This window comes from Gopherus evgoodei, chromosome 12, assembly GCF_007399415.2.
Source record: "Gopherus evgoodei ecotype Sinaloan lineage chromosome 12, rGopEvg1_v1.p, whole genome shotgun sequence".
Lineage (NCBI taxonomy): Eukaryota > Metazoa > Chordata > Testudines > Testudinidae > Gopherus > Gopherus evgoodei.
Window position 1 is genome coordinate 31,027,759 of NC_044333.1, and position 27,497 is coordinate 31,055,255.

Genomic DNA, 27,497 nt, shown 5'->3' on the forward strand with positions numbered 1-27,497 from the left:
TCTCCTCTCTCTGTTGTTTTCCCCTTGCTCTTCACACTCTCTCGGTTGATTCTGTTCTCTAGGGAGGCTAAGGGAACTTCTCCGCCCTTCCTCAGAGCTCAGGGAAGAGGGAGCAGCAGGCATCTTCTGCTGTGGTTGCCAACAGGTGGATGGGGCTCCTCCTCCTCCTATTGGGCGTGATCCTGTTCCCACTGAAGTCAGTAACAAAACTTTCATTGACTATAATGGAGCAGGGTCAAGCCTATTGGCAGGTGGGTTGTGTTTTCCCCCATCTCTTCCCCTGGCATATTGAGAAAATAGACCTGAAACAGCTGCTGGGCATTCATGCCTTGGTCCCAGCCCTTCTCTTTGCTTTCCCCTGGGCACAGGACCCTCCCCTGCTACCCTGAAACTTACCTGCAGAGGAACAGGGGGAAGAGACTCATGGAACAGAATGAGCCCGGAAGAGGAATCTGGTAACAACTTGCATGATGCTCCAAGACACAGCTTTAAAAAAAAACCCATATATTTCACCAGGGCCCCTTGCTAAACCCAGGGATTAGGACAATATTAGCAGTGAAAGAATGTAGTTGGCCATAATTTGGCGTTCAGTAAACATACAAAACTAGTGGAACTGGCACGCAAAGAGGCTTTGGCAGGGGAGAGGAGAAAGCGAAGGAAGCAGGGCTCTGGTTTACCCTATAGTCTTATTTTTCCGGGTTTTTATCCTCCCCTTCCATCTTCTATACATGCGTTGTCCATGTTTTTGCACACCTGCTGAAAGCCAGAAGGGTGTAAATTGCGCCACCTCATCACTTAACCTCCAGATACTGTTAGGAGTTAATATTTAGTAACTTTCTTGCACTAGTATTTCAGTTTCACATGAGCTAAAATTAAACTTACGCTCATGCAGAGACATTGATTGCAAGCAACCCTATAGCTGTGATGTGACCTTCACTTTCAGGTTCAACATCAGAGGAAGTGCAAGCAGCATGAGTAGGTTCTGGATGCGATCTCATACATTTGAACTTGGAGGATAAAACTGGTAGGACAGCTCTTTTAGGTCATAACAGCGCTGTTTACTGTTTGTCAGGTGCTCTTTATCTGAATTTGCAGACACTGCAGCACATGTTTTCCAAGCGAACCAATCTACGTGAGCGATGATGGCATTTTTTGGTTTAGCTATTGAAAACTGCTCTTCCATAACCTTAGTACAAATCTGCAAGGTTTTTTTTTTTTGGGGGGGGGGGGGGGAGGGAGGAGGGGAGGAAGTGAGAAGTGAGAAGCAGAATGAGGAGTATATGGTGGCAAATGTAAGCAGTGGCATATTCTTAGCAACAGAAATTGTGCAAAATATTCATGAAGAAATGGCAAGCCTCAATTCAAGTGTGAGGAAATGTGTCACCAGCCCAGGAAAGAACCAGTGCCATGCAGACGTCTGTCTGAGGCCCTTGCCTCAATGCACAGTTTATTCAAACACATGAACTCAAGAAGTAACACAAAAAACAAAAAAGCAATTCCCCTGACCGTAGCAGGCTGTAGTCCCCAGAGGCCACAGAAAAAGCCCTTTTCAGCTATGCCTCCCCAGAGGACAAGTCCCTTCCTTAAATCCCCTGCCAGGTCATTTGAAAGGCAGGCAGCCCTTACTGTTATTTATTTGTATCCTGTCACATAGGGACTTGCATTTTTGTTCTGATCCTCAGCTGGAGTAAAATGGTACAGTTCCCTTGATGTTAATAGAGCGGTGCTGATTTACATGTTTTGTTTCAAAGTGAACACAACTGTCCAATTTTGCAGGGAGGGGAAAACATTTTGCAAATTTCTGCTTAAAAATAGGCCTGCTTTTGGGTAAAAAGAGGCCATTATCACTCTCTTATCCCTGTTTTGATCAAAAAAAACTTTCTTCTGGTGTAACTAAATCAGACTTGTATCCCAAATCTGTTCAAGTGTTTGAATTTCTCCTATTCCATTTCACTACTCAGCAATGTTTGCCTTTTCTACTGGCTTCCAATTTCTCCATTTTAATTGGAAAATGACACCTTCAGGAAGTGGGTTATTGTGTAGGTTGATATCTGAGGTGCAAGGAGACATCTCATTCTAGATGCTGAGAGGCTATTACACAATCCTTGCCCACAGTCCTCCTATTCAGTATGTTTAACACATGTATCCCCTAACATATCCTGAATATAGGCATTGCATCATGTCCACTTTTAAATATGAATATACCAGCGGAAAAAATCTAATAATGAATAATAGGTTCTATCCACATTCAGTCCCAAACAGGAATCTAATGCAAGGTTGAATCTGAATGATTAAAAAAAAAATTAAAAGAATTGAGCAGTGTCTCTAGACTTGACAAAAATGAGACTAATAGAAGGATATTTTGGTTTTTTGATGCTGCTCATTCTGAGATATTAGCTATACTGTTCATTACCTTTTTTAGATGGTTTATTGAATCAGGTTTTAAAGCTGGACTCAATTTATATCTTATCAAATAAACAAATTTCATATACAGAAACCTTGCTAAAGGTATTTCCGGTCAGAGTCACAGCTAGGGCAAGTTAGCAAGTCAGTATAGCTATGCCAGTTCATATAAGCTGCAGATCTGGCCCATTTTGATCAAAAGGGAGTTTGTGAAGATAAAAATCTATTGTTTAAAAAAAAAAACTTTCCTGTGGTCCTGGTAACACCTTAAATTGTTAAAATAAACTTACTTAAAAATATAATTTACTTTTCATTATGTATGCTTTTTCTCTAAATTGAATGAAATTCATAAACAATGGAACTAGACTGTCAATTTCAATTTTATGTTTCTTAAATTTCACTTTTTTGGTTCTCCTATATGACTAGCAAAACACTGCAGGTTTCCAACTCTGCAGGTGAGTAGCTGAACTTTTTAAAAAAACAACAAAAAAAAACAGGCCTTTTAACAGGATCTTAAAACACAATATTTCTATTTATATGAGATTTTGTAGTGACCCAACATATTGGTTCTATAAATTGATGTTCATGTAAATAAAATCCATCAAACAGCCTTTGAAACTTGCTTGTATGCCAAGCACAATATTATGAGATTCCTTATATTTCCATAGAAGCACTTTAATCTGAGTCATTTATTTCTCTGAAAACTCTTACTGTGATGTTGTGCATGATAAGTTGTATACAAATTACAGGTTTTGGAAATAAGATTAATTCTGTTTCAAGAAAATACGTCATCATAACATTGATTATTTCAGTGAAACAGCTGATCACTTTATCCAAAGGCTGCTAAGTCCTATTAAAGGTAAAATTAGTTGTCAAATGAAGTTTGGATTTTCATGTTTTGTTTTTCTCAGTTTCAGAAAGCATGAACCTGTTCTGTGGTTATGCGTGGAGATTTATTTCCAAATATTAACAATTCGGGGGGGGGGGGGGAAAGAGTGGTTGGTGGGTTTAGTCTTTTGTGCTGGCTTGGTGTGTGTGTCTGTGGTTTTTTGGGCGGGGGCTGCGGGTGGGTATTGTAGTCATGCATGTTTAATCACATAAGTGCTAGGCTGGTTTAGCAGAGCATAAATCATTACTTCTGGTACAATCCTGCCTGCTTCCCCACTCCTACAACATCCAGGATACAGGCAAAAGGCTAACTGGCAGTGGAGCTGCTGATATGGTTCTGCTGTGAAAGGAGCAGGTAGGACACTGGAAGCCCTCTCAGGTCTGCATCCATTACAAAGATGTTCTCTCCAGTGGAACTACCCTAGCAAGCAGGAGATATGGGCTGTGGTTGGCATATCCTCAACTGGGTGACTCCTCTGGACAAACTGTGCTCCTTGTAGAGAATGTGCAGCAGTTAGTCACCGGGGTTAATTGCCAAGTAACTCCACTGCTGCTCTCGTGCAGGAGAAGGGAAGACTCTGTTCTCTCCAGACTCTATAGAAGTCCTCCATGCACATCCCATTTACTCAAGTTCTGTAAGGGGCCTAGGACTGGACCCTCTGGTATTTGTAATTAAAATGTGTAACCTCATAAACATGAACTCTTAATGTGAATGTAACTAAATGAGTTAAGGGATTAAAAAGGAGATTTAAGAGAGATTTGCATAGCCACAGCACTGTTTTGGCATGCAACCAGATTCTACATATCTTTAGTTAAGTATTTGAGTCCACAGTTACTTGACTTCATTGGAAAAGGCATGTATGGTCTCGTATCAGGATCTGGCCCTATATCTTGGTATGTGAGGGTTGCAGAGGTACATGTGAATTACTTCTTCAAAAGAAGAGAAAAGGGATATTAAATTAAGATCAATTGTCCTGAGAATGGAGGAGTAGGGGGATAAGAGAAACATACATAAGAGTCCTTCTTAGGATTGCCTCCAGACTCTTCAGCATTCTTTTTTCAGCCCACTATAAAGGTAAGGGTCATCTTTCTCCAGTTTGGGCTTGGAACACCCACAAATGTCAGAGGGATGTTTGTAGGCTGGGGTTTTGGTCAGGCTTGTATCTGCAATGGGTGCACCACCCAATCTTCAGCAGTTTTGGCACGCATCATTTCTTCTTGTGCATTTTCCTAATGGCCTGGCACTCTCTTGGAAATGTGAAAGTCTGGGAATTTTTACATCCTGTATGTGCCCAGTATAACGTGGTTTTCTACTATAATAGTTTGACCTTTTTAGTATTCAGTGTTTTTGATTCAGGGAACATTTATTCTCCCTTTTCCTCCCAAGTTAGAGGGACTGTATGCAGAAAACTAATTATATTATAGAACAATGAGAAGGTCGGAGTTTTATTTCACTAGCGTCCTTCACAAAATATCCATTTATCATCATGTTCATACTGGTCCGGTCTGGTTAGAAAGCATCAAAATGGAAACTGGCACCAAATGAAACCAGTCCCATTGCAGAAGCGTGGTCACAAAGAGAAAAATACAAAAGCCAGATCTTGTTTCCATTATAAGCTCATGGTGTAATTTTCTTGCAGGGGAGAGATTAAAATTGGATTCAAAACAATATAGACAATTGAAGGTGGAAGTGAGTGTGAGACTAGTAAAAGAACTCCCTATGGTTTCTGAGGGATGAGGAATTCCCTCTCAAGCAAAAATGGCAGATAACAGTGAGAAAAGATGGCCGGTCTTTGAAACACTGGACTGGGATTCAGCAGACTTGGGTTCGGTTCCTGGCTGCACCACAGTTTTTCTGTGTTGTGTTCAGTCACGTCATTTAATCACTCTGTTTCGGTTTCATCCTCCATTTCTCCTGCCCTTTGCTTCAGTGTCGTTGTATCAAGCAGGCAAGCTACTAACAAGCTTCAACAGGACTTTATTTTTTTACAGTGGAAACCTCTTTACCAAGCTGCTGCTGCGCCCTCTGTCACTCCCACTCAGCCTCCTCAACTCCTTCCTGTTTCCTGTCCTTTCAGACTCCCAACAGCCAGTGCTCCCAGTTCTAATAATAACAAGCAACATCTAAACACCACAACTGTCTGCTTAGTTTGTGAGGTCTTTGGGACAAGTGCTATCTCTTGCTGTATATTTATACAAGACCTAGCACAATAGGGGCCCAGTCTTGAAGCTTCTAGAGGTTACCATAGTATTAGTAGTAATAATGTCCTTTCCCAAAAAACACCACTGGAAGGACTTCCAGTGAAAATCACATTCATCATTATGTGAGAGGATAACATCACAGGGCTATCTAGTTATCCGAGTGTAAATAAAAGCACTGATTACTGATATTTACTTATATCACCAGGAGTTCTGGTTGGAATGAACAAGAAGTGTGTTTATCCATGAATGATCTTACTAACCAGGCAGGCAGTTTACAAATGCCAACCGTTGGCTAGAAATATAGCAAGAGTTTGCTAAATTCAGCCAGACATAATTATTAGAATCACAATGCCAGTTCTTGCCTCCAGGTCTCAGTGAGATTACACAGGCGCAATCAGAGGCTGAATGTGGCTTATAAATATGTCTTTTGTGCATCTGTTTTAATAAAATAACTGTAGGGATAACTCTATATTCTATTCTAAATGTAAGCAATTCAGTGTTTATGCAATATCTCCTTCCCCCGCCTCAAGAAAATACAATTTTTCCACGTTAATTCACAGCATTTAAAGCCCACTGTGTCTAGAGATGTAAAACTCAGACCATATAAGGCACAGATTCTGCAAATAGCTCCCCACAAGCAGGGTCCTGCATCAGTGTAGAACTCCATTGACTTCTATGGAATTCTGCCCAGGCCCAGAAGCTTCCATCCACAAGGAGCTGGTTGCAGGATCTGGACCTTGGTTTGCAAGGGGTCCTGTGTATTTTGGGCCTAAGCCTATGAGCCCTTTGGTTTCAATGGGAGCCCTACATACAGAGGCCTTGTAAGAGTGGGTGGTTAATTTGTTTTGACTCACTCTCCACATCTTGCTTGTGAATAATAATAATTAAGAAAAAGCTTAGTGAATACTACACATAGTTGTGCCTGCTTTCTTGTCACAACCATCTGATGGAAGTGAATATCCATCAGACTCTTCCCCCTCTGCTTACAGAGTGCATTCTTGACCCAGCTGATTAGAAACACTTACAAACCTCTCCCCTACTCTGGAGAGAGATTTAATGAAATCGGGCAAAAGCTGATCTTGATATGAAAGTTTGCAGAGCTCTGCTTCTGGCCTGATTATTCTGTTTTCAGTGCATCCAGCATCATAATTCCATTTCACAGGGGATTTCAGAATTCAAAATTGTGGTATTGCTCTGATTGAAAACAAAACAATTTTTTTTTCAAAATTCTGGGACACAGAAAAATGGAAATGTCTCATGTAGATAACTTCAGAATAAATTCTTCCTGGTGGGAAGAAAGGGAGCCACGAGTCAGGATGCCTTGGGAGCCATAACTGAGCATGGAGCCCCAGAGCTTGAGATAGTCAGAACTTTCAGTCTCCCAGCTCCCCTTCAGCCTACCAGGTGGATTACCCCAGAGCAGGGGAACCTGGAAGCCTCGGGGTCTGTGACTCTGAAAGCCTGGGTATGTTTTGAAATCTGCCTCAGTTTCGGAGGAACTTACTCAAAAATGAGCTCTCTCCACAGAATGTTTCGATTGTGATGAATTAGCAAACTGAAGAAAACAAATAATTTTGTCAACGTGCTCTAGTTTTCAGTTAGGTCAGGAGTAACTATTGAATTAGTCTCATTTTAAGTGGGAAGAGAATCAGGATTCATTTTGTGTCTCACTTGCTCCTTGTTCCAGGCTCTACCAAAGAGCGATGTGACTTTTTCTTTATTAAATTCAGACTATCATATTGTGAAAGTCAGCAGGAAGCAGTGGCTGCAATTGTGTTTCATTGCTCAGGAGAGCTTAAGCAACATGACTCGTTCAAAATACTGCAAGATATTTCATACTTTCTGCTAGTAACTAAAAGGAATACATTAAAAAAAAAAAGAAGCTTGCAAAATTACAGGGGCTCAACTCCTCTGCTGTAAAATGGCAAAATTATCTTAAAAAGGCATTTGAGTAAATGGCACAAACTAACCTCAACCGTGAAATATCTTTGAACGTCCTTCCTCATCCCTCATTTAACAGGCATCCAATCCTCAAGTAAAGTGTTGCTGATAAAACAGGTAGAGTAGGCATGTTTAAAAATGCAACGTTTGTCTCTCACACGCTTATCTCCTGTTGTAAGCATAGCAAGATGCTGTGGTTATTGCAGGTACACGAGGCCAGACAGTGTATTTTGAATGCCTCCCACTCAATTAAAGTTTAAAAATACCATTAAAATATGACTTTATTTTTCTAGCTTGTAGTGTTCATATGATACCAGGGGAGAGTTCCGATGGTTACTGTTTATTGCAGATGCCTAAAATTGCCTTTGCATTTGACTACCGAAAGTTACTGAGAGAACACCTGACTAATTTGTGTGATCACCTTTCTAAAGACACGAGCTAATAAACTGTGATTTCCTCACTAGAGCTACATAATCCTGATATAGCAGCACCAAACTGCTCTAGCTGTTTACACTTACAATTTCATATCCTATTCTAATAATAACCATTGTTCTTTGTTTAGTTGCTATGTAAAAACCCACCCAAATGGAAGAAAATAACTGTACCAGAAAAACCATGATATGCTGCTTGTTCATAAGGGCCCAGATCTATAAGGTATTTAGGTGCCTAACTCCCACTGGTTTTAATTAAATCAGTGGAAGGTAGGAATCTAAATACCTTGTGAGAATCTGAGCCTTAGAATCCTAAATTTCATTGACTCTCAGTGAGACTTTAGCTCTTACTTAGTGCACCCAACATAATTTTAAGTAAATGAGTTCTCCACTGCTCACGTGCTTATAGTGACGCAAGTTACAAAGGTGTTTGAAAGCTTTCAAAGCTTAAAGCTGCACATCATACAGGTGAGCATAAGATCCACCGATCATTGTGAATTTCCCCAATGTACGCTCAAAAATCTGGCAGAAGACGCTGGCAAATGCCCATAGTAAACAAACTGGGAAAAAATAGAAATATTTTTCTGATAATCCTTCAGTAGCAGCAGTATGTAAATGTCTTTCATGTGAAAGTATCATTTTAAGTGGATGCTGTCTCTTTAATTAGAACATTTTACAAAAGCTGAATTTACTTCAAAATACCATAGTGAAAGGGATATATGTGTGGTATAATTTATCACTTGTTAAACTAATTTTATCCCCAAAGAATATTTTTCTGAATATGCGTGGGTTTACCACTGTCTCACTATGTGACTGAAATGTCTGACCAGGATATAAAGAAAGTTTTGAAAACTGCATACGGCCAGTCTGGGATTTTATTGTATTATGAGTGAATTGGCAGGCAAAAATCAAGTAATTGACTTTGTCAGTGGAACTGATATAACAATATATTTGCAGGGTCAAGCCATTGCTCAGCTCTGCTCTACGATCCCTAGTGTTACTGTTTTTGGAACAGCTTCCTCTTTCAAGCATGAAGCAATCAAAGATTCAATAACTCACCTGTTTGACAGAAATGCAGACTATGTCCAAGAAGTAAAGAGGTAAGGGTTTTGTTTTGATTATCAAGTAGTAGCTAGCACAGGGATGGGCAATTTTTTTGGCCTGAGGGCTACACTGGGTTTCTGAAATTGGATGGAGGGCCGGTTAGGAGAGGCTGTGCCTCCCCATACAGCCAGGTGTGACCTGGCCCCTGCCTTCTCCAACCCCTCCCTGGGCTTCTTACCCCCTGATGGCCCCCCACAGGGCAGCTACTTCATCCAAACTCCCCTGTTCCCTGACGGACCCCTGCCCCATCCACCTCCCCATCCGCGCTCCCAGTCCCCTGACCACCCCCAGAACCCACACCCCTGACTGGCCCCCACCGCCCCATCCAATCCCTCTTCTCCTTCCTGACTGCCCTCCTGGGACTCCTGCCCCCATTCAACCCCCCTGTTCCCTGCCCTCTGACGTCCCAAACCCCTATCTACACCCCGGCCCCTATCTACACCACTTCTTCCCGAACTCCCCTGCCCTCTATCCAACTCTCTCTTCTGCCTGCCCCCTTAGCACGCTGCCTGGACCACCGGTGGCTGGGGCTGCTACAGCCACACCACCCAGAGCACCAGGACAGGCAGCCGCACCACCAAGCTAGAGCCAGCCACAGCAGCACAGAGCACCAGGTCAGGCCACAACTCTGAAGCTGCACAGCCCCAGGAGCTCGCAGCTCCACCGCCCAGAGCATTGCACTGGCAGCACAGTGAACTGAGGCTGCACAGGAGGGGGAACAGCAGGGTAGAGGCCGGCGACTCAGGGGCTGGGCAGGAGGGTCATGTGGGCTGATTGTGGCCCACGGGCCATAGTTTGCCCAACTCTGAGCCAGCAAATTACTATGAAAAGTGAGTTAAGCATATATATGAGAACTGATTACACAGGTTGGTTTTGGAACAGTCACAGATCTAATCTAGATGTTCTCTGTCTTTCCAATGAAAAGATAATTATAGGAAATCAGTATCTCCCTCTTCCTTTACGATCTAACATGGGCTTTATTGATCATGTTCACTTAGATACCTGCCACAAGCCAAAGGAATTAAATGAAAGAGAACAAAAAAATTGATTGGAGGGAATCTAATCTCATACTATCAGCCTACAGGAAAATAATCTTTCATTATTGCTGTTCACTTAAGTTGTTTTAAGTAGATTTGGTGCAATTGATTCAAAATGTTTGGGAATTCTCTTGTGTGTTTCTGTCTGTCTAGGTTCTTAAACTGTGCAAACCACTAGTATCTTGAGTTCTGTGGTGTCTGGTTGAATTGTAAATACTTAGATTTTGTTTGCTTTAATGTTAGCCTCCTGAAGTTGTCACCTAGGCTTCAGTTTCTCCACAAATGTTTGCAGGTTTTTGGGTTAGTCTGATTAATACTGACTGCTAAGGAATGTATTTGACAGGGAAAGTAAAGAAAATTTTCTTTAATTCTAGAAACAAATATTTGATATTGCGGTTTTCTAATTCTACTTTAAAAATAAAGATGATTTGTTGTTACATATGTCTTGAGTGCACTGATGCACTACCTCAATCAGCTGGCAGGAGCAAAAGAAATTTCTGTGTCCATTGCACATGCACATATCCCGATAGTATGGTGTGTGGTTCTCCATAAGGGATGCTACATCAAAGTATATGCAAAGTTGGTAGTTTTTACCACCTTGGGTTGGGATCAGAGTGGATCTCATAAGCTAAGCAGGCTCAGTGTGTATATGGGATGTCCCCCAAAAGAACATAGGCCACAGGAAGTGGTGTTGGGTATTTGGTAAGTGGCATGCTTCCTTCTCAATCATTGCTGCCCCAGCTTGGTGTTGGGGGGAGAAACCATGAGAACTTTTGGAGAAGTCTCCATCATTCATGGCTGTTGATGATCCTGTGGCATTCCTCTCTAATATCAGAGTGTTATGTCCCCATATCATGACATAATTCTAATGTGAGTAATTACACTGTGCTTCCCACAAGTATTCTCTGCATTGTCAGCTGGATACAGCGTTCGTCACTCTTTCATCCTACATGGGTTGAGTAGTCTGACTGTCTACTGTTAAACACTGTTACATCAGAAGAAAATTTCACTCGGCATGAAGTTTCAATAGATGAGGAGAAGAGTTGTCTGGCAAAGGATATTCGCCCAGCACCACCTCTTCAGCCCTGGACTGTTCACAGGACCTCACTTCACCCCCACTGGAAGCTGTTGGGGGTGAATTTTCACTGCCAGTGGGGAGCTGCTATAGCATGATGGTCTAGCTCCTCTTCACTTCCCTCTGGGAGCAGCTGCAGCAGACTAGGAGTCAGCTACTTCCCACTGTACTAGGGCCATTTGAACAAATTGGGGTGGGGGGAATGTTCACAGAAATTTTTCACTCTTTAACGTTTGACATTTTGAAGAAAATGTTCATCAGAATTCAAAACCAGCCCCTGCTCCTTGCCCAGGGGACTCTGACTTCTCCTGTGCTCAACTGGAAGAAGATACAATCTCCTTGGAATGCCCCACTCTCTATGGTGCAAGGTGATCATTGTTCTGTTCCAAGGGGTTATTACAGTGGAACCCAGTTATAGTGGGGAGAAACTTTGCTACATGGGGTTCATTTAAAATGCCTGGCAGCAATTTGTAGCTTTCCCTGTGGTTTACTGCTAGTGGATTTTCCCCTGTGATCGGTCCACAGGGTGTGTGATTTGGGGCTTTTTGGAATGGAAGGTAAAACATACATGCTAAATGTTACATTTCCTCTTTAGGTTTGCCATGACTATGATGGTAGGGTGATGAGTGTGTCACTGAAATGTAGGTAGTGGAGCTGTGGAAAATCAAAATGTCCATCCCATGGGAAATGCCAATATTTTGAATTTCTGGTTTTGTCTCAAATCAGGAAAGGGAAAATGTTGATCTTGCAGAAACTGGATTTTTCCATTGGAAAAAACATTTTGATGGAAAATTCCTGACCAGCTCTAGTAGATAGATGGCTTGGTTGCCAGAGTGCAGTGGCCTGTTTTATATCAAAATCCTGCAGTAACAATGACTGGCATGATGTTTATAATAACAACGATACATTCACTGCCCTGATTACATTCCGAAAGGGTACATTAAGTACCATGTGTTTACAAATGAATGCTCATCCACTACCTAACTGTAGAAAAAAATATTAGGTTCACTGTTGTTGTAGCAGTGCCGATCCCTGGATGTTAGAGAGAGAAGGTGGGTGAGGAAATAGCTTTTATTGGACCAAGGCCTATTTGGTGAAAGAGAGAAGTTTTTGAGCACACAGAGCTGAGCAGTCCTGAAGAAGAACTCTGTGTATCTCAGTAGCTTCTCTTTTTCACCAGAGGTTGGTCCAATCAAAGATATTAATTTATCCACTTGGAGAAATTATTGGCCCACAAAAATCAGCAGTGTCTACCTGTTACACTACTAAGGGAAGAACTCTCATGTTTTGTGGGTCTTTGTAATGTGTTTCTGGCAGACATTTGAGAGCTGTCTTTATCTCTGTTTTCTGAGGAAAATGAAAAATTCTTTATAGGTCATAAAGCTTTCCCTGTTCTCTGACTTTGTCTAATTGCAGTTAGGCAATTGTAAGAGGTATGGTCATCACAAGCTAATAGTTGCTTTTGGGGATTAGAAACTGTTGACTGCACCTTATGCCTTTGATAGTCCCCAGGGTATAATTATCCTAGAATAATGTGCCAGTGGTTTGCGTAATTGTTTAATTAAAAAGAACTGGTAAATAATTTGCAACTACTAGGGTTATTTACTCGGTCATAAAGTAGAATAGCAGGTTTTAGTCAAACTGGAGGCAGGAGTTCACAGGTTTAGTTAGTGCAGAGAAATGTGAAATCAGTTCTTGTTACTGGCAACATGAGTAACTAATATTTCTCTCCCTCTTTAAAAAAAAAAATCTTCAAACATTGTCAGGTTATATTTTGCACCTGAAAAAAAGATAGTGGTTTTCTTGGCCAGTAAATACTGAGCTATAGTTCAGAAATGCTTGCAAACAAGGTTATTTATTGGAACCATATACAATTTCAACTCCTCTGCTGCACAAATTGTAGCCATATTCTGCCCTTGGCTTCATGTGGATGGCTCCTGTTGACTTCCATCTAAGTTTGGTTTAACTCAATGCAGGGACCTAGTAGATCAAAGATCCAAAATGGAATTATGTCCATGATCTGACACTTAAAAACATACTATCTGAGGAGAAGTAAGTTAGAAAATGACCCATTTCCCCTTTTTTAGTTTGCTTGATGAATGCAGAAGCAGCCCTTCCCTGCCTGCCATCATTACCAGGGTTACAACTTTAGTATTTATTTCTAGTGTGGAAACTATAGATTTTCAAGTTTCCCTCTGAATCTGCATGGGGGATGAATGAGAGTGCATCATGTAGAATTATTTGTTTCCCTGAAGAAATTCATACCTAAGAGCTGTTTTTATAAGTACCAATACATCCCCATGTGTCTGAGCGTAGACTCAGCCCTTAGTCACCTGAGTAGCTTTTTGCACTGGATTGTCATCTCTCACTGGCTTCCCACTAGTGTAACTATTGACCTCAGTGAAGTTACTCTTGATCTACACTGATGTGAGAAGAGAATTGAGACTGTTTACTTGAATGACACGTGAAGAGGATTGGGCTGTATTGTGAGTAAACACTCCCACTGCACTTCTGCTGCATGGTCGATATCTTCTGTGAAGTAGACCAATGCTGTTATTACAGTCGTCCATTCCCATGAGCCATGCTCTAGTCCAGGGATGGGTAACCTTTCAAAAGTGGTGTGCCGAGTCTTCATTTATTCACTCTAATTTAAGCTTTCGCGTGCCGGTAATACATGTTAACATTTTTAGATGGTCTCTTTCTATAAGTCTATAATATATAACTAAACTACTGTTGTTTGTAAAGTAAATAAGGCTTTTAAAATGTTGTAAAAGTTTCATTTAAAATTAAATTAAAATGCAGATCCCCCCAGACCAGTGGCTAGGACACAGGCAGTGTGAGTGCCACTGAAAATCAGCTCGCATGCCGCCTTCGGCACCCCTGCCATAGGTTTCCTACCCCTGCTCTAGTCTTTCACAGGTCTCTCTGACTTGCATAAACACTTCTTGATTTATTTTCATAACCTCCCTATTTTAGATTCTCATCTTGCCCTGTAAAATAGTTGTAGTGATAAATAATGATTTTCTCTCTCCCAACTGTCCACATAGTCTATGTGCCAGAGCTTAACAGTATATAATTTCTACCTTCTCATGTTCTGCTTCTTTCCCCCAGTTCTGGTTACAACACCGCTTGCTCAGATAAACAAACATATTTTAATCATCCTGTAATATACTATCCCAGTTGAATCTCAATTAAGCCAAACTTCTCTTTCCTCCATAATTATCTGTACCACCTATTGCATTCTAGCCACTCCACGAAACTCTTCTTCCTCATTCATTTTTCCTGAAGAAGGAAATAAACAAAAATAGTGTAGCTAACCAATCATTTACTAAACACTTGGCTTTTTTCGCTGCAACTCCTTTCCCATCTCACACATGTATGTTTAGTTCAGGCCAGATTCTGACATGTTTACTCACATTGAGTCGCATGTTACTCGACAAATAGCCCCATTAACTTCATTGAGATTGATTGTGGAGTAAGATGCTACTTAACATGATTGTGTGTGGCAGTGTTAAGACTCTAGGCCAAGTTTTTCAAAAGTGAGTATTGATCTTGGGTGTCTCCATTGCTGCATATCCAAGTGGAGATACCTGGTTTTCAGGGGGTGAATGATAAGCACTTTTGAAGAATTGGGTGTTCTTAAAATGCTCCCGTCATGTACTTTGTAACTGAAATGCTCAAAATCACTAGTTGCTTTTGAAAATCTTAACATTAGATAATAAACTCTTCCGACTCCTCTCTGAAGTGCCTTTCAAACTGTAGGTGCTATGTAAACAATAATCCTATAGTAGACCAGTTAAAATAAATGAAGTCTTGAGTCCTGTTGTGATGTGAAATTTGCCCTCCTTGTGTCTTAGAATCTCAGCAGACGGAGTAGATATCGTTCTGGATTGTCTGTGTGGCGAAAATACTGGAAAAGGCCTCAGTCTTCTCAAACCACTTGGGACTTACATTTTATATGGTGAGTAAAAACAAAACAATTAGAAGTTTATTTCAAAAATATCAATTTGCAAACCTCTTCCGGCAGCATGGGAACACTCTTTAAAACATCCAAGCTAATAAGTTCTCCCTGGGGAGTATGATCAATGTATCTGTCTTGTTACACTTTATCAATCATTTCTATTTAAGAGTTTCTGAGGATCTGATTCATAGGCTAAAAAATTAGGAGAAGCTAGTTGCTACAAAGCAAGTTGTTTTTTCAAAATATCCAAAGGCAGAACTGGCTATATGGTTCAGATAGTTGAACATCACTTGGCTACATAGAAGGAAAAAGTTTGGGGAGCGACTTTGGATCTCTTACTCCTCAGACCACATGAAGCTAGAAGTTTGGTAGAAGTAACGGTAGTATGATGCATGGAACTGTAGAAAGAGCGTCATTCAGGAATGAATTCACTTGGTCTGACACGAAGCTGTGCAAGCTGAATCCAGACTTCTAAATCTCACGCTTTACAGCCTCAGCATGTACCACTGGCCATTCAGCATATTTAAGAATAGAAATTGCTCCCCTATAACTCTGCCTACCTGCCACATAACTTTCTGCTAATGAAACAGCAACATCCCCAGACTCTGTGAGAGGAGAGTTAGAGACTACATATCTCTGAAGACGGAGAGAGGGGAAGTCGATATGGTTATAGCTGCCACCTGGCTGAGAAACTGTAATGGGGAGGAAGAGATTTGCTATCAAAATAACTAATATTATCTAGTCTGCTTGACTATGAACATCTGTCTGAGAGGCTGAATTGATGGTTTTTCTGATCTCAGAAATAAGGAGAGCTTATCTGTCATTTGATATGAACAAATCTTTCTTTTGTTCCTGAAATGTGTAGGATGCTATCAACTTGACTTCTTTGATTGCTGTACCAGTGATAAAAGGAAGGGCATCATTAAAGCTTATGCAGTTTGGAAAGAAAAGAAGAATTTTTTCAAAGCACAATTTTATTTTTTATTGATTTACTTTCTAATACAGACAATTAGATGGCCTCATTCATTGGCATGCAATAAAGGGTGTTTACATGTATGTGATCTCTTTTTTCAGGTTCATCTAATATGGTTACTGGGGAAACAAAAAGCTTCTTTAGCTTTGCAAAATCAGTAAGTATAGTACTCCTGTGGTTCTGTTATATCGCACTTATTAGCATTTATCTCCTAAACCCATTATTTTTAGCAGCTTAGTTCATCTTAACCAACACCAGCCTAATTTGTCTCCATTCCATTGTTTACTAACTCCAACATATAACATCACACTAGTGTAAATGTAGCATGGCCTGACATGGTTTTCTTTTGGTATGACAACTAGTCAGGAGTCTGCACTGTATGCAATAAATATTTGAGTTGCCAATAATCTGTGTAAAGTCATTTTATATCTTAGACCAAACTAAACCATCAGTTTATTTTCTGACCTGGTAGTAGCATGTCATATCCACTGTACAACTGTACTCCAGGGAGTTCTTTCCTTCTCTAGTGTGGATGCACAATTATGTGAATTCAAGGATATACTTGAGTCACAGGGTTCCATCATCTCTAAGAGTCTTAGGAATTAATTGAGCTGTACAGGGTATGTCTACACTAGAGTGTGATTACACCTCATGTAAACACACCCAAGCTAGCTTTAATCTAGTTTACTCAGACACCAGAGCAGTGAAACCTCAGCAGTGCACGAGTAACTACGTGGCTTCTGGGTGGGCTTGTACCGTCCACACTGAAGTGTGTGGTACCATGGCTTCGCTGCTTTGGCACCCCAACTAGCTAGATTAATGCTAGTTTGAGTATGTTTACACGAGCTTCAATCACAACCCATGATTGCAGGATAGACACCCATTGAAATATATGCTTCAATTCTTATGGTGCTGTCTTACCCTTTTCCTTGATTTTGTGAACAAACTAAAAGCTGAAGTATTAATTATTCCCTGGCCTGTTACAAGTAATGAACAAATCTGTTCAGACAATTCACAAACAGAAAAAAGGCCAAATCTGTCATATAAATTGTTTGCAAGGAAAAGTTCAACCACCTCAAAAAGTGATTCCTTCAGATATGAGAAACAAGGACACAAGCTACTAATCAGAGATCGACCACACACAATTTATCTGCTAAAAATTCATCAACGCCTCATATCAGCAACCCTTTTTCCCAGAAGAAATTAACTTTGAATATCTGTATGCAGCCAAAATCAGGATATATCAAAGTCCCCAATAAGAGACACTCAGAGACTTTACCTCCTACTTGTTCTATCTCACATAATGGCAAGGGCTAAAATGTGCAAAGATCCTTGTAATTAGATGCAGACATAGAGCTGAAATAGTCTGAAGAAATTCCTGTCACTGTTAAAAACTATTTTATCTCCAGAGAAAATATCTACATATGAACCTACAGAAAGAGATATTGTGGGCGCTGAAACAACCTGGTCTGGTTAGTTTGACATCATGGGGACAATTGGGAAATGCAAGACCAACATATCCATTAAGTTATTCTATTGTCTCTGTCGCTGCCTTGGTTTGTTTTTGAGCCCAAGACTAGGCAAGCTCCACATTGCACGTGTAAATAAGTCAAGGAGACAGGTCACCACGTTTTTCAATTGGTAGTGTAGACAACCCTGGTAAAAATTGAAATTGGCTCCCACTGGTACCATCTAGAGCAGCTACTGCAGGTTTTGGGGAAAAGCAACAGTTACGTTGGTTCCTTGAGCTACTGGTTCTCCATCTGAAACCAAGGGAGGCCCGGAGAACGAGACTTGTTGAAGATTGCTAATGCAATCCACTAGGAGGGGCTATACTGTTCCATAAAAAACATTAAAACCTTGGTATCTTGCTGCACATTGCAATTGTCGTGAAACCAGGTTGCCTGGAGCTACTGTGATAAATAACTGTATGGAAGTTACAGGCTAAAACAAAAGCCTTGATCAACATGTCCAGGCCTATATTAAAAAGCTTTAAACCAGAATGAGTCGATAGGTGCTTTGTAATGGATACTGGAGGGAATAATGCCACCTCTGGAAACTTAAAAGGCAATCAAAGGGAATATTTAATCAAAATATTAAGTAGTGCATTGAATTGTTCATAAAAATGTAAACTGCTTTTTTACACTAATATAATTAATCCCGTGGAAAATTAAGTTACCAAAAATCATAAGAAATTTTTTAATTAAAATTTTGCCCACTAGAATAAAACTCGCTAAGATGTGGGATCTCACTCACAAGGGTGCCCTGGAGCTACAGTAGCCAAAATGACATAATTAGAGATAATACAAGACTCCCAAACATATCGATGTACAAGACTTCAACAGGAGGGTAGACAGAGAGGCAAGAGCAGCAGAAAGGTTTACATGAGATTTTTGGTGGGATGGGTTATACGGGGGAGTAGGGTTAAGAGGTTTTCGAGAGGAGTTACATGGCTTCCCTAAAGTAACAAAGGAAGGCTGTGGCAGAGCCACAAATAGAATTCAAGACTCCTAAATCCTGTCCCTTTGTCACAGGATTATCCATCCTCCCAATTGTCTCTGTTTGCCTCAAAAACTTGCATTTGACCTTCACATGCAAATCAGGTAGCTACCTATCTGTCTACCCCCATTTCTTTGTGCAAACCTTGTGACTAAAAGAAGACAGCTCTGGAAATTTTTGGAATTTGGGCACAAAAAACAAACAAGTGTGTTTTAGCTCATTATTCTACATCAGACAGTTCAGTTTTCCATGCAGCTATTTCCTTATACTGTGCCTTTCTGCTGCTATTGTTCACACTTTTCTTTCATGAATCTTCTCTCCTTCACCATAGCCCTTGAGCTGTCAGCAAAACAAGAGTGCCTCTGTATTTTTGCCTTGGTTTTTCTTAAAATCCATTAGGTTAATGGGCTTTTGATCAAGTGCTGAGTCCAATTTGCAGAGAACCTTTATTCTATGTTGGGTTACCTCTCCCATGGAAGAATAAACATCTAAATCCCTGATAAGCTCTTTGCATACATTGCAATATTGTGAACCCTTTGGCCTATGTGTGTGTGTGTTCTTGTAACCTTCATGCCATTTGTTTCTCTCCAGTGGTGGCAGGTTGAGAAAGTGAACCCTATCAAGCTGTATGAAGAGAATAAAGTCATTGCTGGATTTTCTCTGCTAAATCTACTTTTCAAACAGGGCCGAAGTGGCCTAATTAAGGGTATAATGGACAAACTCATAACACTGTACAATGAGAAGAAGATCAAGCCTCTGGTTGATTCGTTATGGGCTCTGGAAGAGGTAGGAAAATGGCTTCTCCCCCTCCCTCCCTTATTTCTTAAATTCATAAAGTAAATGGTTATTTTGAACTATGAAATCAGAGTGAGTAAACTATTTACAGTAATTAATTTATCCAACACATTTTTCTTTTACTTCTGTGTGTGAATTGTTTGCAAAAACCCTGTCAGTCTCACATTTCTTTGTTATCAAGAGTTATGCACACATTTCTACTATGAATAATTTTTGGTTTGCAGAGGATCTGTTCCTACTTTGTTACAAATACTCATAATGTATGAAGTGATGGATAGTCACATGGTATTCTTTCTATTTCATGACTGGGTGAATCGTGTAACTAGCCAATGTAGCATGAATTGCAGAGGTCATAGTGGGCCTTTACACCTACGCATGGGCTCAAAATCTGCCTTTAGTGAATAGTCTTAATACATTAGAATGAGACTCATTTCTTGCCTATATTTCTATATTTTGCTAGATCAATTTAACCACTCAAATCTTTGCAGAAAGTGAATGCACAAGTGTTGCTGATCTGGGCAGATCAGAATTCTCTTCTGATTTGAATCAATATTCAGGGACAATTTTTTCTATTGCTTGTTCAACTCTATTTAAAGGATTGCAATCAATCTAGTCTGCTGATAATAGGATAGTTACACACCCCTTTTTAACCAAGCCACTGCTTTCTGAAAACTCTGCTGTCCCTAAGATGTTAGAAAATTAACTCTGGTCATCTTAGCGGTCTGAACAGACTTTTTTTTAATTATTTATTTGTATTACAATAACACCTGGAGGTTTAATTTTTGTGAAATTTACCAAGTTTGACACACAGCTATGATGATGGCTGTGTTGAATGTGAATTCTAGTTGTACAGTTGCTATTCAAAAGGTACTGGCAACATAGGTTGGCTGTGATTGTGCTGGTATTATCTGGCATCCACAAGAAAGTAGTAACCACCAAGCTCCATCAATGTGTGATATCAGCCAAAATCCTGGATGCCTCATAATGAGAGTTCAGACAGGGCACAGTACAGAGACTGCTCCCTCCTCAAGCTATGATCACTGGTAAGATCTCCATGCTCACACTGCTGGATCTCTCTGCAGCCTTTGACGCAGTGGGCCACAAGGTAGTGCTAACGCACCTGCATGACTTAGCAGAAGTACTTGGTCCAGCACTACGATGGCTCCAATTGTTCCTCTCCAGAACTCAGAGAGTGGTGACGGATAAATGCTCCTCCTTCAGGATCCCTGCTATCCCAGCTTGTCTTCAATGTCTGTTTCAGACCACTAGCAGAGATAGTGAGATGTCATGGTGTTGGAAATAATTTTCATCATAATTTTATTTGGGTTTACCACAACTAAGTTTCCACACAAGTATTCCTTTATTAATTCAAAGGTCACTTGATGTTTGTTACATCCAAAACACAAATATTAGCATATGCACACACCTCTATTCTGTACCTTAGCAGCAACAGTTACAAGCATCGGCCAAAATATTTACAACCAGATCAGGCTCAGGAAACACCTTCCCACCATGACTCCAGATGGGCAAGGGAAAGCTCTCACAAAGAACCCCTAGAAAACCTTTATTTTTTTATACACTATTACAAACAAGTTGAGTCACAGCTGGTTATGGGATTTTAGCTAGGGCCAGATAAAAGCTTAGGGCTGAGCCCTGTCCCCTGTTCCAGTACAGACAAGATTAATGACTGGACCTCTTTCTTCAAGCTTTTCTTATCTCATTTTGCCATATTTCTTCCTAATTACTGGGCCAAGCATTTCTTTATAATAAATGAAACAAATCAGTAATTTACTGCATCCAATACCCAGTTTTTAAAAATGTTGATAACCCCAACCCAAATCTTAAATGCCACTAATATTTCAATGGTCACTACAAGTTTAACACAAACAACGCCCTTCTCGTGATTTTATTATTTTTGATTACATGTCTTTGGCCTGTTGCTCATACTGCTATCCAAACTCAATTTAAAACCATAGTTCACTCAGGCCAAATGTGGGCCTTTACTCCTATGCATGGGCTGAGCTATCACCAGCTATAACACTCAGCTATATAGCTCACAGTGCTCCATGCATTTGTCACGCCTGGGCTGGGTTAGTGTAATTCATTGTATCTGAAGCTGAATGTAAAGATAACTCACAGGCTCCAGGTGGGTAAAGAATGCAGTTGCCTGCCTTCTACCTCTCAGGTTGCCATGAGCACATCAGGCCTCAAGTTTCTCCACCAGCTTCCAGTCCACTTCTTATGCCAGTTTATGGCCTGATTTTTCAAAGCAATTAGTGGATCAGGCCCCACCTACATCAAAACCAAATTTCAGTCTATGAACTCCCATGACAGCAGCACTCCTTTGCAACAGTGCAGCTCACAAGGCCCAGGATGAAGCATGTGAGAGCTGGGGACAAAGCATTTTCTGTCAAGGGGATTCCGCTGTGGAACAATCTTTCTGATTTGCTCAGGCAAATCTAGAGGCTAACCATCTTTGGGAAACCAGGGAAAGCCTCCCTCTTCAAGAGAAACTCTCTTCCATAAGTGACATATTTCAAATACCTCTTTTATTCCTAAACCTCTCCTAACTCCTCCCCAAGGAGAGACCTATCTCAATCAGAGTTCTGATCCTATAAAGGGAGAAGTGCCAGAGACTTTGTTTTGCTCTTGATTTTTTTAGGGAAGGGGATGAGATAGTACAGTGATGGGCAGCAGTATAAAACTCTAAGATAGATACATGCAGAATATGATTCTTTTTTTATTAAATGGCATTGCACAATATTTTGAAATATCTAGGTGGCATGAGGATGAAAGTGCTGGACTGAGCATGCTACTGTTTCATTGTAGATTCAGCTGTGGTATATATTAAAATAAGGAAGCACTTAAAACCAACAATTATTAGCCTAAGTAATTTTAGACCAAGAGAAAACAATATAAAAAAGGGTTCTACATAGCAGAATAATCTTCTAGTCAACATGATGGGAATTTACTGGGAGACTTTAAGCAATATTCTTACATTTGTTTGGTAACATTTCATAACATTTGGCAGTACATGAACTATCTCTCTGACATTAGTTTGTGGAATATGTAAATCCATCTGTTCAAGACTGCAGCCTGGCAAAATATAGCTCATTTTTCAATCCTGCTCAGTTTGCATGATCTCAGAGGCAATTTACAAAATGTGTTACTGACTGGCATCTGCAGGAATATAATGATCCTGGAGTTTTGGGGGTTGTTCGGTTTTGAATTGATTATAAAGAATTACTCTTCAATCTAAACATTAGGAAATATGCCCAGGTCAGTTTTCCAGTGCAAAATCAATATGATGGACCTAGAGATGGACCAGAGCTAGTGCCTTAGATTCATCAATCTTGAACTATGGGAAAGGGTTTTTTTTGTTTGGTTTTTTTTGAGTTTTTTTGTCTCTGCATTTCATGGATCTGACCCTTCCTGGAATGCATCATGAACTTATTTTGATTGCTTCTCATTTCTCATCAGTACTGGTAACCTTGATGCAGAACCTCACAGGCTGAATTCAGAAGCTCTATTCAACGCAGGCATGATTTTAAAATGTTTATTTATGCACTAGCCACCATTTGTATGGACATATGTTCATTTTACTATAGGTTCTTAATATGGCATGGAAAAAAAATACCTATCCTTATCCCCTCCTGCCTCGCGGCAAGCCTCTAACAGCAATGGGGGCTAAGGAGAGGGTTGACTTGCAGGCAGAGTTACTGATTAAGCAATACTTGTAGCTCCACTATGGAAGTACTTCCTTTATCTAGAAGCTCTCGGGGTGTTCTCCAGAGAGAAGCCCTATTCTGATTAAAGTTAACACCCCAGGACTCCAGTGGGTGAAACTTATTGGTCCACAGGAGCCTCAGGGGTGCATACACATGCAGGATGGGAGAAATAAACTCAGACTGCTCATATCAATAGAAAGCCCTCCATCTTATTGGAATAGTCAGCAAGCCAAAGAAATGCAACGGAGTTGGGGGTGGTGGTGATAAGGATGAAGCCTAGAGAGAGAGGATGCATATGGGCTGGGCATCAGGACAGCACACTGCCCCGACTTGCCTCTCCAGAGGTGGAAGTGAGGAGACCTTGAGGCAGGCTGGGCCGGGGACTGGTAGTTTATGGTAGATATTGACATAGAGCCTACTTTTCCTAGCATACATGGAGAAGGTTGTGACCAATAAGGAGAATTACTCCTCTTCCTGTTTAATTGTAACATTAGACATTTGGCCTGTGTCTGTGGTGAGACCCTGTATGTGTGAATGAAACCCTTAGTTAGTGGTGACTGGCTTGTTAAGTCGAGGGAGGCGGGGGAAAAAAAAAAGGTAGGACTCTCTTTTGGGTCCAAAATTTTAAAAGTGAATAATTTAAATAGTTTTCTCTGGAAAAACTTAGTAATCTCCCAAGTCTCATGGAAAATTCACTTGTTCACTGACTTCCAACTTGGAGACAATTAGTAATTAAATTCAATTGGTGACATCTGAAGTGTGAAGAGGTTTTCATCTTGTTCCAAGCACTCAATGCAGCCTAAACTACCATGACCCTGTGCATTCCTTCTTAACAGAGGCCATATTTTGCAAACCTAGGTCTTTCAAGTCAGCTATTTAAATCTATATTCAGGCACATAAGTGGCCTATTTTTTCAGGTGTTCTGAGCACTCCAATCTCCCACTGCAGTACCACTTTTAATCATGTTGCCTACTTGATATCTGCCTTTGTCTTCACATCTTCCTTCATTCAGTAGATATGAATCTACAAATGAATAGATTGTGTGCACCTCCATCCTCTCTCCAAATTCAGCCTAGCGATATAGGAAGCAAAGTGCATCATAGCAGGTACTATCCATACAACTCCACTGTATTGTTGGATTAATGCAACGGTTTCTAGTTGGTTGCTAAATGACTTGCAGGATATTAGACTGACATACTTGCCTTGACTCTGCTCCCATTGACATCAATGGGGAGGAGGGGGTTGCCACTGTCTTCAGTGAGAGCAGGATTGGGGCCACTGCGTTCACTGTCTAGCTGGGGTGGAATCCTTTCCAGTGTTTTGAGCCCTCCATTTTAGGGCCTGATTCAAATGCCACTGAAGTCAGTGGAAAGACAGAATGCCAAGGAGTCTTCCCATTGATTTCAATGGCCTTTGGATCAGGATCTAAGCATGCATTCTTAATACAGGCTGCTTAAATGAATAACACAAACTGTTGAAGAGTGGGCTGGATTCTGATCTCAGTTATACTGATGTACATGATTCCATTCTCTTCAGTAGAGTTACACTAGATTATTTAGATGTGACTGTAATCAGTTTCTAGGTCACTGATTGTAGGAGTATTTTTTTTGTACTGCTGTAATATCGGTTGATGCTGACTCATGAAGATTAATTCTTTATTGCAAATCCCTATCCATAAATCCGAGTTAAAAGCCTGTTCTCAAGTGGTTCGGATTAGCAACATTTTGTGATTTATACACAGAGGTTTAGCCAAAAGAGACTCTAACAAAATCCACAGTTACAATAAAATGGAAGTTTAGTTGGAATTATTAATCACTAACTAAGCAGAGCCGAATGATGAATTAGTTCCTCAAATATTTTGCAGTTATTTTCCTATGCAGTGGAGTACTTAAGAGAACAGGTAATTTTGCTGCTGGTGCATGCTTAAAATATTGTTGTAGCAAAGGGTTGATTGTGTGGCAAGATGGCACTTCAGTGTCAACTGTAAACTTTAGATCAGAATCCCAATTAATCAGTTACTTGCTTAGCTATATGTTTGTCTTTGTTGGTAACTAATGATCAAGCCTCTGATTTGGTTTCATTAAGTTGCTTTTCCCCATTTTGATTAGTCTGCAATAAGCATTTAATAAGCGAGTTTGCATTTGCCTGACCTTTTATGAAGTTTGGCTTCATAAAATAGATGACTCCAGATTATCATCCAAGGTAAATTCTAAAACATGTTATCTTAAAATCCAGCACATTAGTTAATCATGTATATGCTTCACCCTCTAGTGAAAGCTAAATTTGCAGTTTACCATAGTTACAAAAGTAGCATCTGTAAGAGGCATGAAATTATAAGTGAAATTGTTGTTTACTGGGGCATAGTGTTTGGAAATGATGTGTTTTTCTTAAGAATATTAGACACCTATTCCAGGCTCTAGATGCCCTGCAGCAATTTAAAATACCAACAATAGCAATAACAACAAAATGATTTCAAACCCCTCCCACATAAAACAGTCGGAAGGGAAATATTGCAAAACAAAATCTCTCCACCTCCCAGATGCCCACAAAAGCTCTTTACCACTCCAAATGCTCGCTCAAAAAAACTAGCTTTGTAGTATGCCCAGTCTGTGGATGGCAGGTTGAAAACCTTTGCTCCAGGGTACCAAAGAACTGGACCACAGGAGCAAATCAGCATCTATGGGGAAAGCTTGCAATCTCCTGACCAGATTCAGAAAAGGGAAGATAATTTTAGGTTATAGTTGCTGAAGGCAGCTGGAAACTAACCAGCAGTTCCCACAAATCACCAATGTAGTTTGTGAACATTGCTGACAAAAGATGAACACCTTTAACTGGGAGCAGAGTGGGATATCATTTTAGCCAAATCCTCAGACTGCTTCCTCTCAGCCACCTGAAACATCTTAGTTTTACCTGAACTGATTCTCGTCTAACTCACTGTTCTCCACACCCTGATCTTGCCTAGACGCTCAACTGAACATTTTCATCCAGAACAAGATGGTGATATACAGCTGGGGGTGTCATAAGCACACTGAAAACACTTCATCTACCTCTCTTAAAGGCTTCATATGCACATTGAACAAAAGGGTGACAGTGTAGAACTCTGTGGGGAATTCCACAAGAAGAAAACCTTGGGCTGAAGAACATTTGCCACTTGGCTCCCCATCTCTGGTTCTGTCCATAAGGAGGGACCTCTGGCTTCTAAGTACCAGATTACTAAGGCCCTACTGATCTTTGTCATCCTTGGGAATTGCCAAACATATTCCTCTACTATCACTGTTGTAGAAAGACTTGCCTTTTAATATAGGCAGTACAGAGGAGCCAGGCCCCAAACACTGCATACCTGTACGTCCTTGTGAATCTTTTTAGACTGCAGCGAGTACTGCTCTTCCTTAATTAGTGGGTTTTGTTTCTGCTATGATGCGATAATTAAGAGAATCCTACTGGAAAACGGAAGAGCAAGATCTCCAGTCAGGTGCAAGTCTTCTCAGAATAACCAAAATTATGAAAAAGAAATTTTCTGATTTCTCTTGTGTAGCAGCAGCGTCTGGAAGCCCATACTAATGTAAGGCACAAAAGCGTTGCCTCTCAGGGAGGATTGCTTTATTTAGGGCTTTAATTAGGCTTAGCACTGGAAAAAAAGAAGGTGATAGAAGTACTAGAACATCGTGGGAAAATTTAGTGCTGTACAATAACTCTTGATACCTTGCTACCTAGATTGTTGATTTGAATTAACTGTGTTTCACTCCAGGTAATATCTGTTGCTACAAAACAGCAGTGTGATAATGCCTTTCGTAATGTTAGTTACCTGGTGATAATGCAGTAAGTGTGTGTTCAGCTTTTATCCCCATGAGGTGGAAATGTTGGGGGCTGACATCAGAGGCTGGTAAGTGTTATGAATAAGGGGAGAGATGCTGACAATCATTTTGAGGTGAAAGGAACATACGGGGCCACCTAGTTGTCTCCATGAATCTATTGAAGCATTGAGTTCATTTTTCCTGAAACATCCTGAATCAAACTGTCTTTGAGAACCTAGCACTGAACCTAGCATTAAGATATTTTAATAGAATTACAGAATCCATGCTAGTATCATAATTTATTTTGAAAGGAACCATTTTGTATATTCCCATTTTTATTCACTCTCCCCTCTCTGCACCAGTTTTTGTTCTTTCTAGCTAGCTACAATGGAATACAGTAGCAACCTTCTGCCCTCTGCATCCAAGGTTTATGTCCCAGTGATGAAAGAGTTCTAGAACTGCTGTTGAGATGGGGAGTGGAGAGCACTTTCCAACTAGAGCAGCAACCCCAATGCAGAAATTTGAACTGTATGGTAGAGAGGTTAAAGGCATCAAAGTATATTAGTGTTTTAGGCAGTACTCTATGGCTTCAAAGAACTCTGTTGTAAATCTCGCTGCTTTTCTACTGAAAACATTGTCTGGCATAAATGACCTTATCAGTGCAGG

The 27,497-nt window shown here is 40.5% G+C and overlaps 1 protein-coding gene across 1 annotated transcript in view; it reads left to right on the top strand.

The window, feature by feature from the left end:
• The window catches only part of VAT1L (vesicle amine transport 1 like), an 80,084-nt gene that overhangs the window by 18,775 nt on the left and 33,812 nt on the right, over nucleotides 1-27,497 (top strand). The window contains exons 4-7 of the mRNA XM_030582002.1: nucleotides 8,823-8,965; nucleotides 14,939-15,042; nucleotides 16,117-16,172; nucleotides 19,106-19,300. Of these exons, the coding sequence (XP_030437862.1) occupies nucleotides 8,823-8,965; nucleotides 14,939-15,042; nucleotides 16,117-16,172; nucleotides 19,106-19,300 (498 nt within the window). The remainder of the gene's footprint in view (nucleotides 1-8,822; nucleotides 8,966-14,938; nucleotides 15,043-16,116; nucleotides 16,173-19,105; nucleotides 19,301-27,497) is intronic.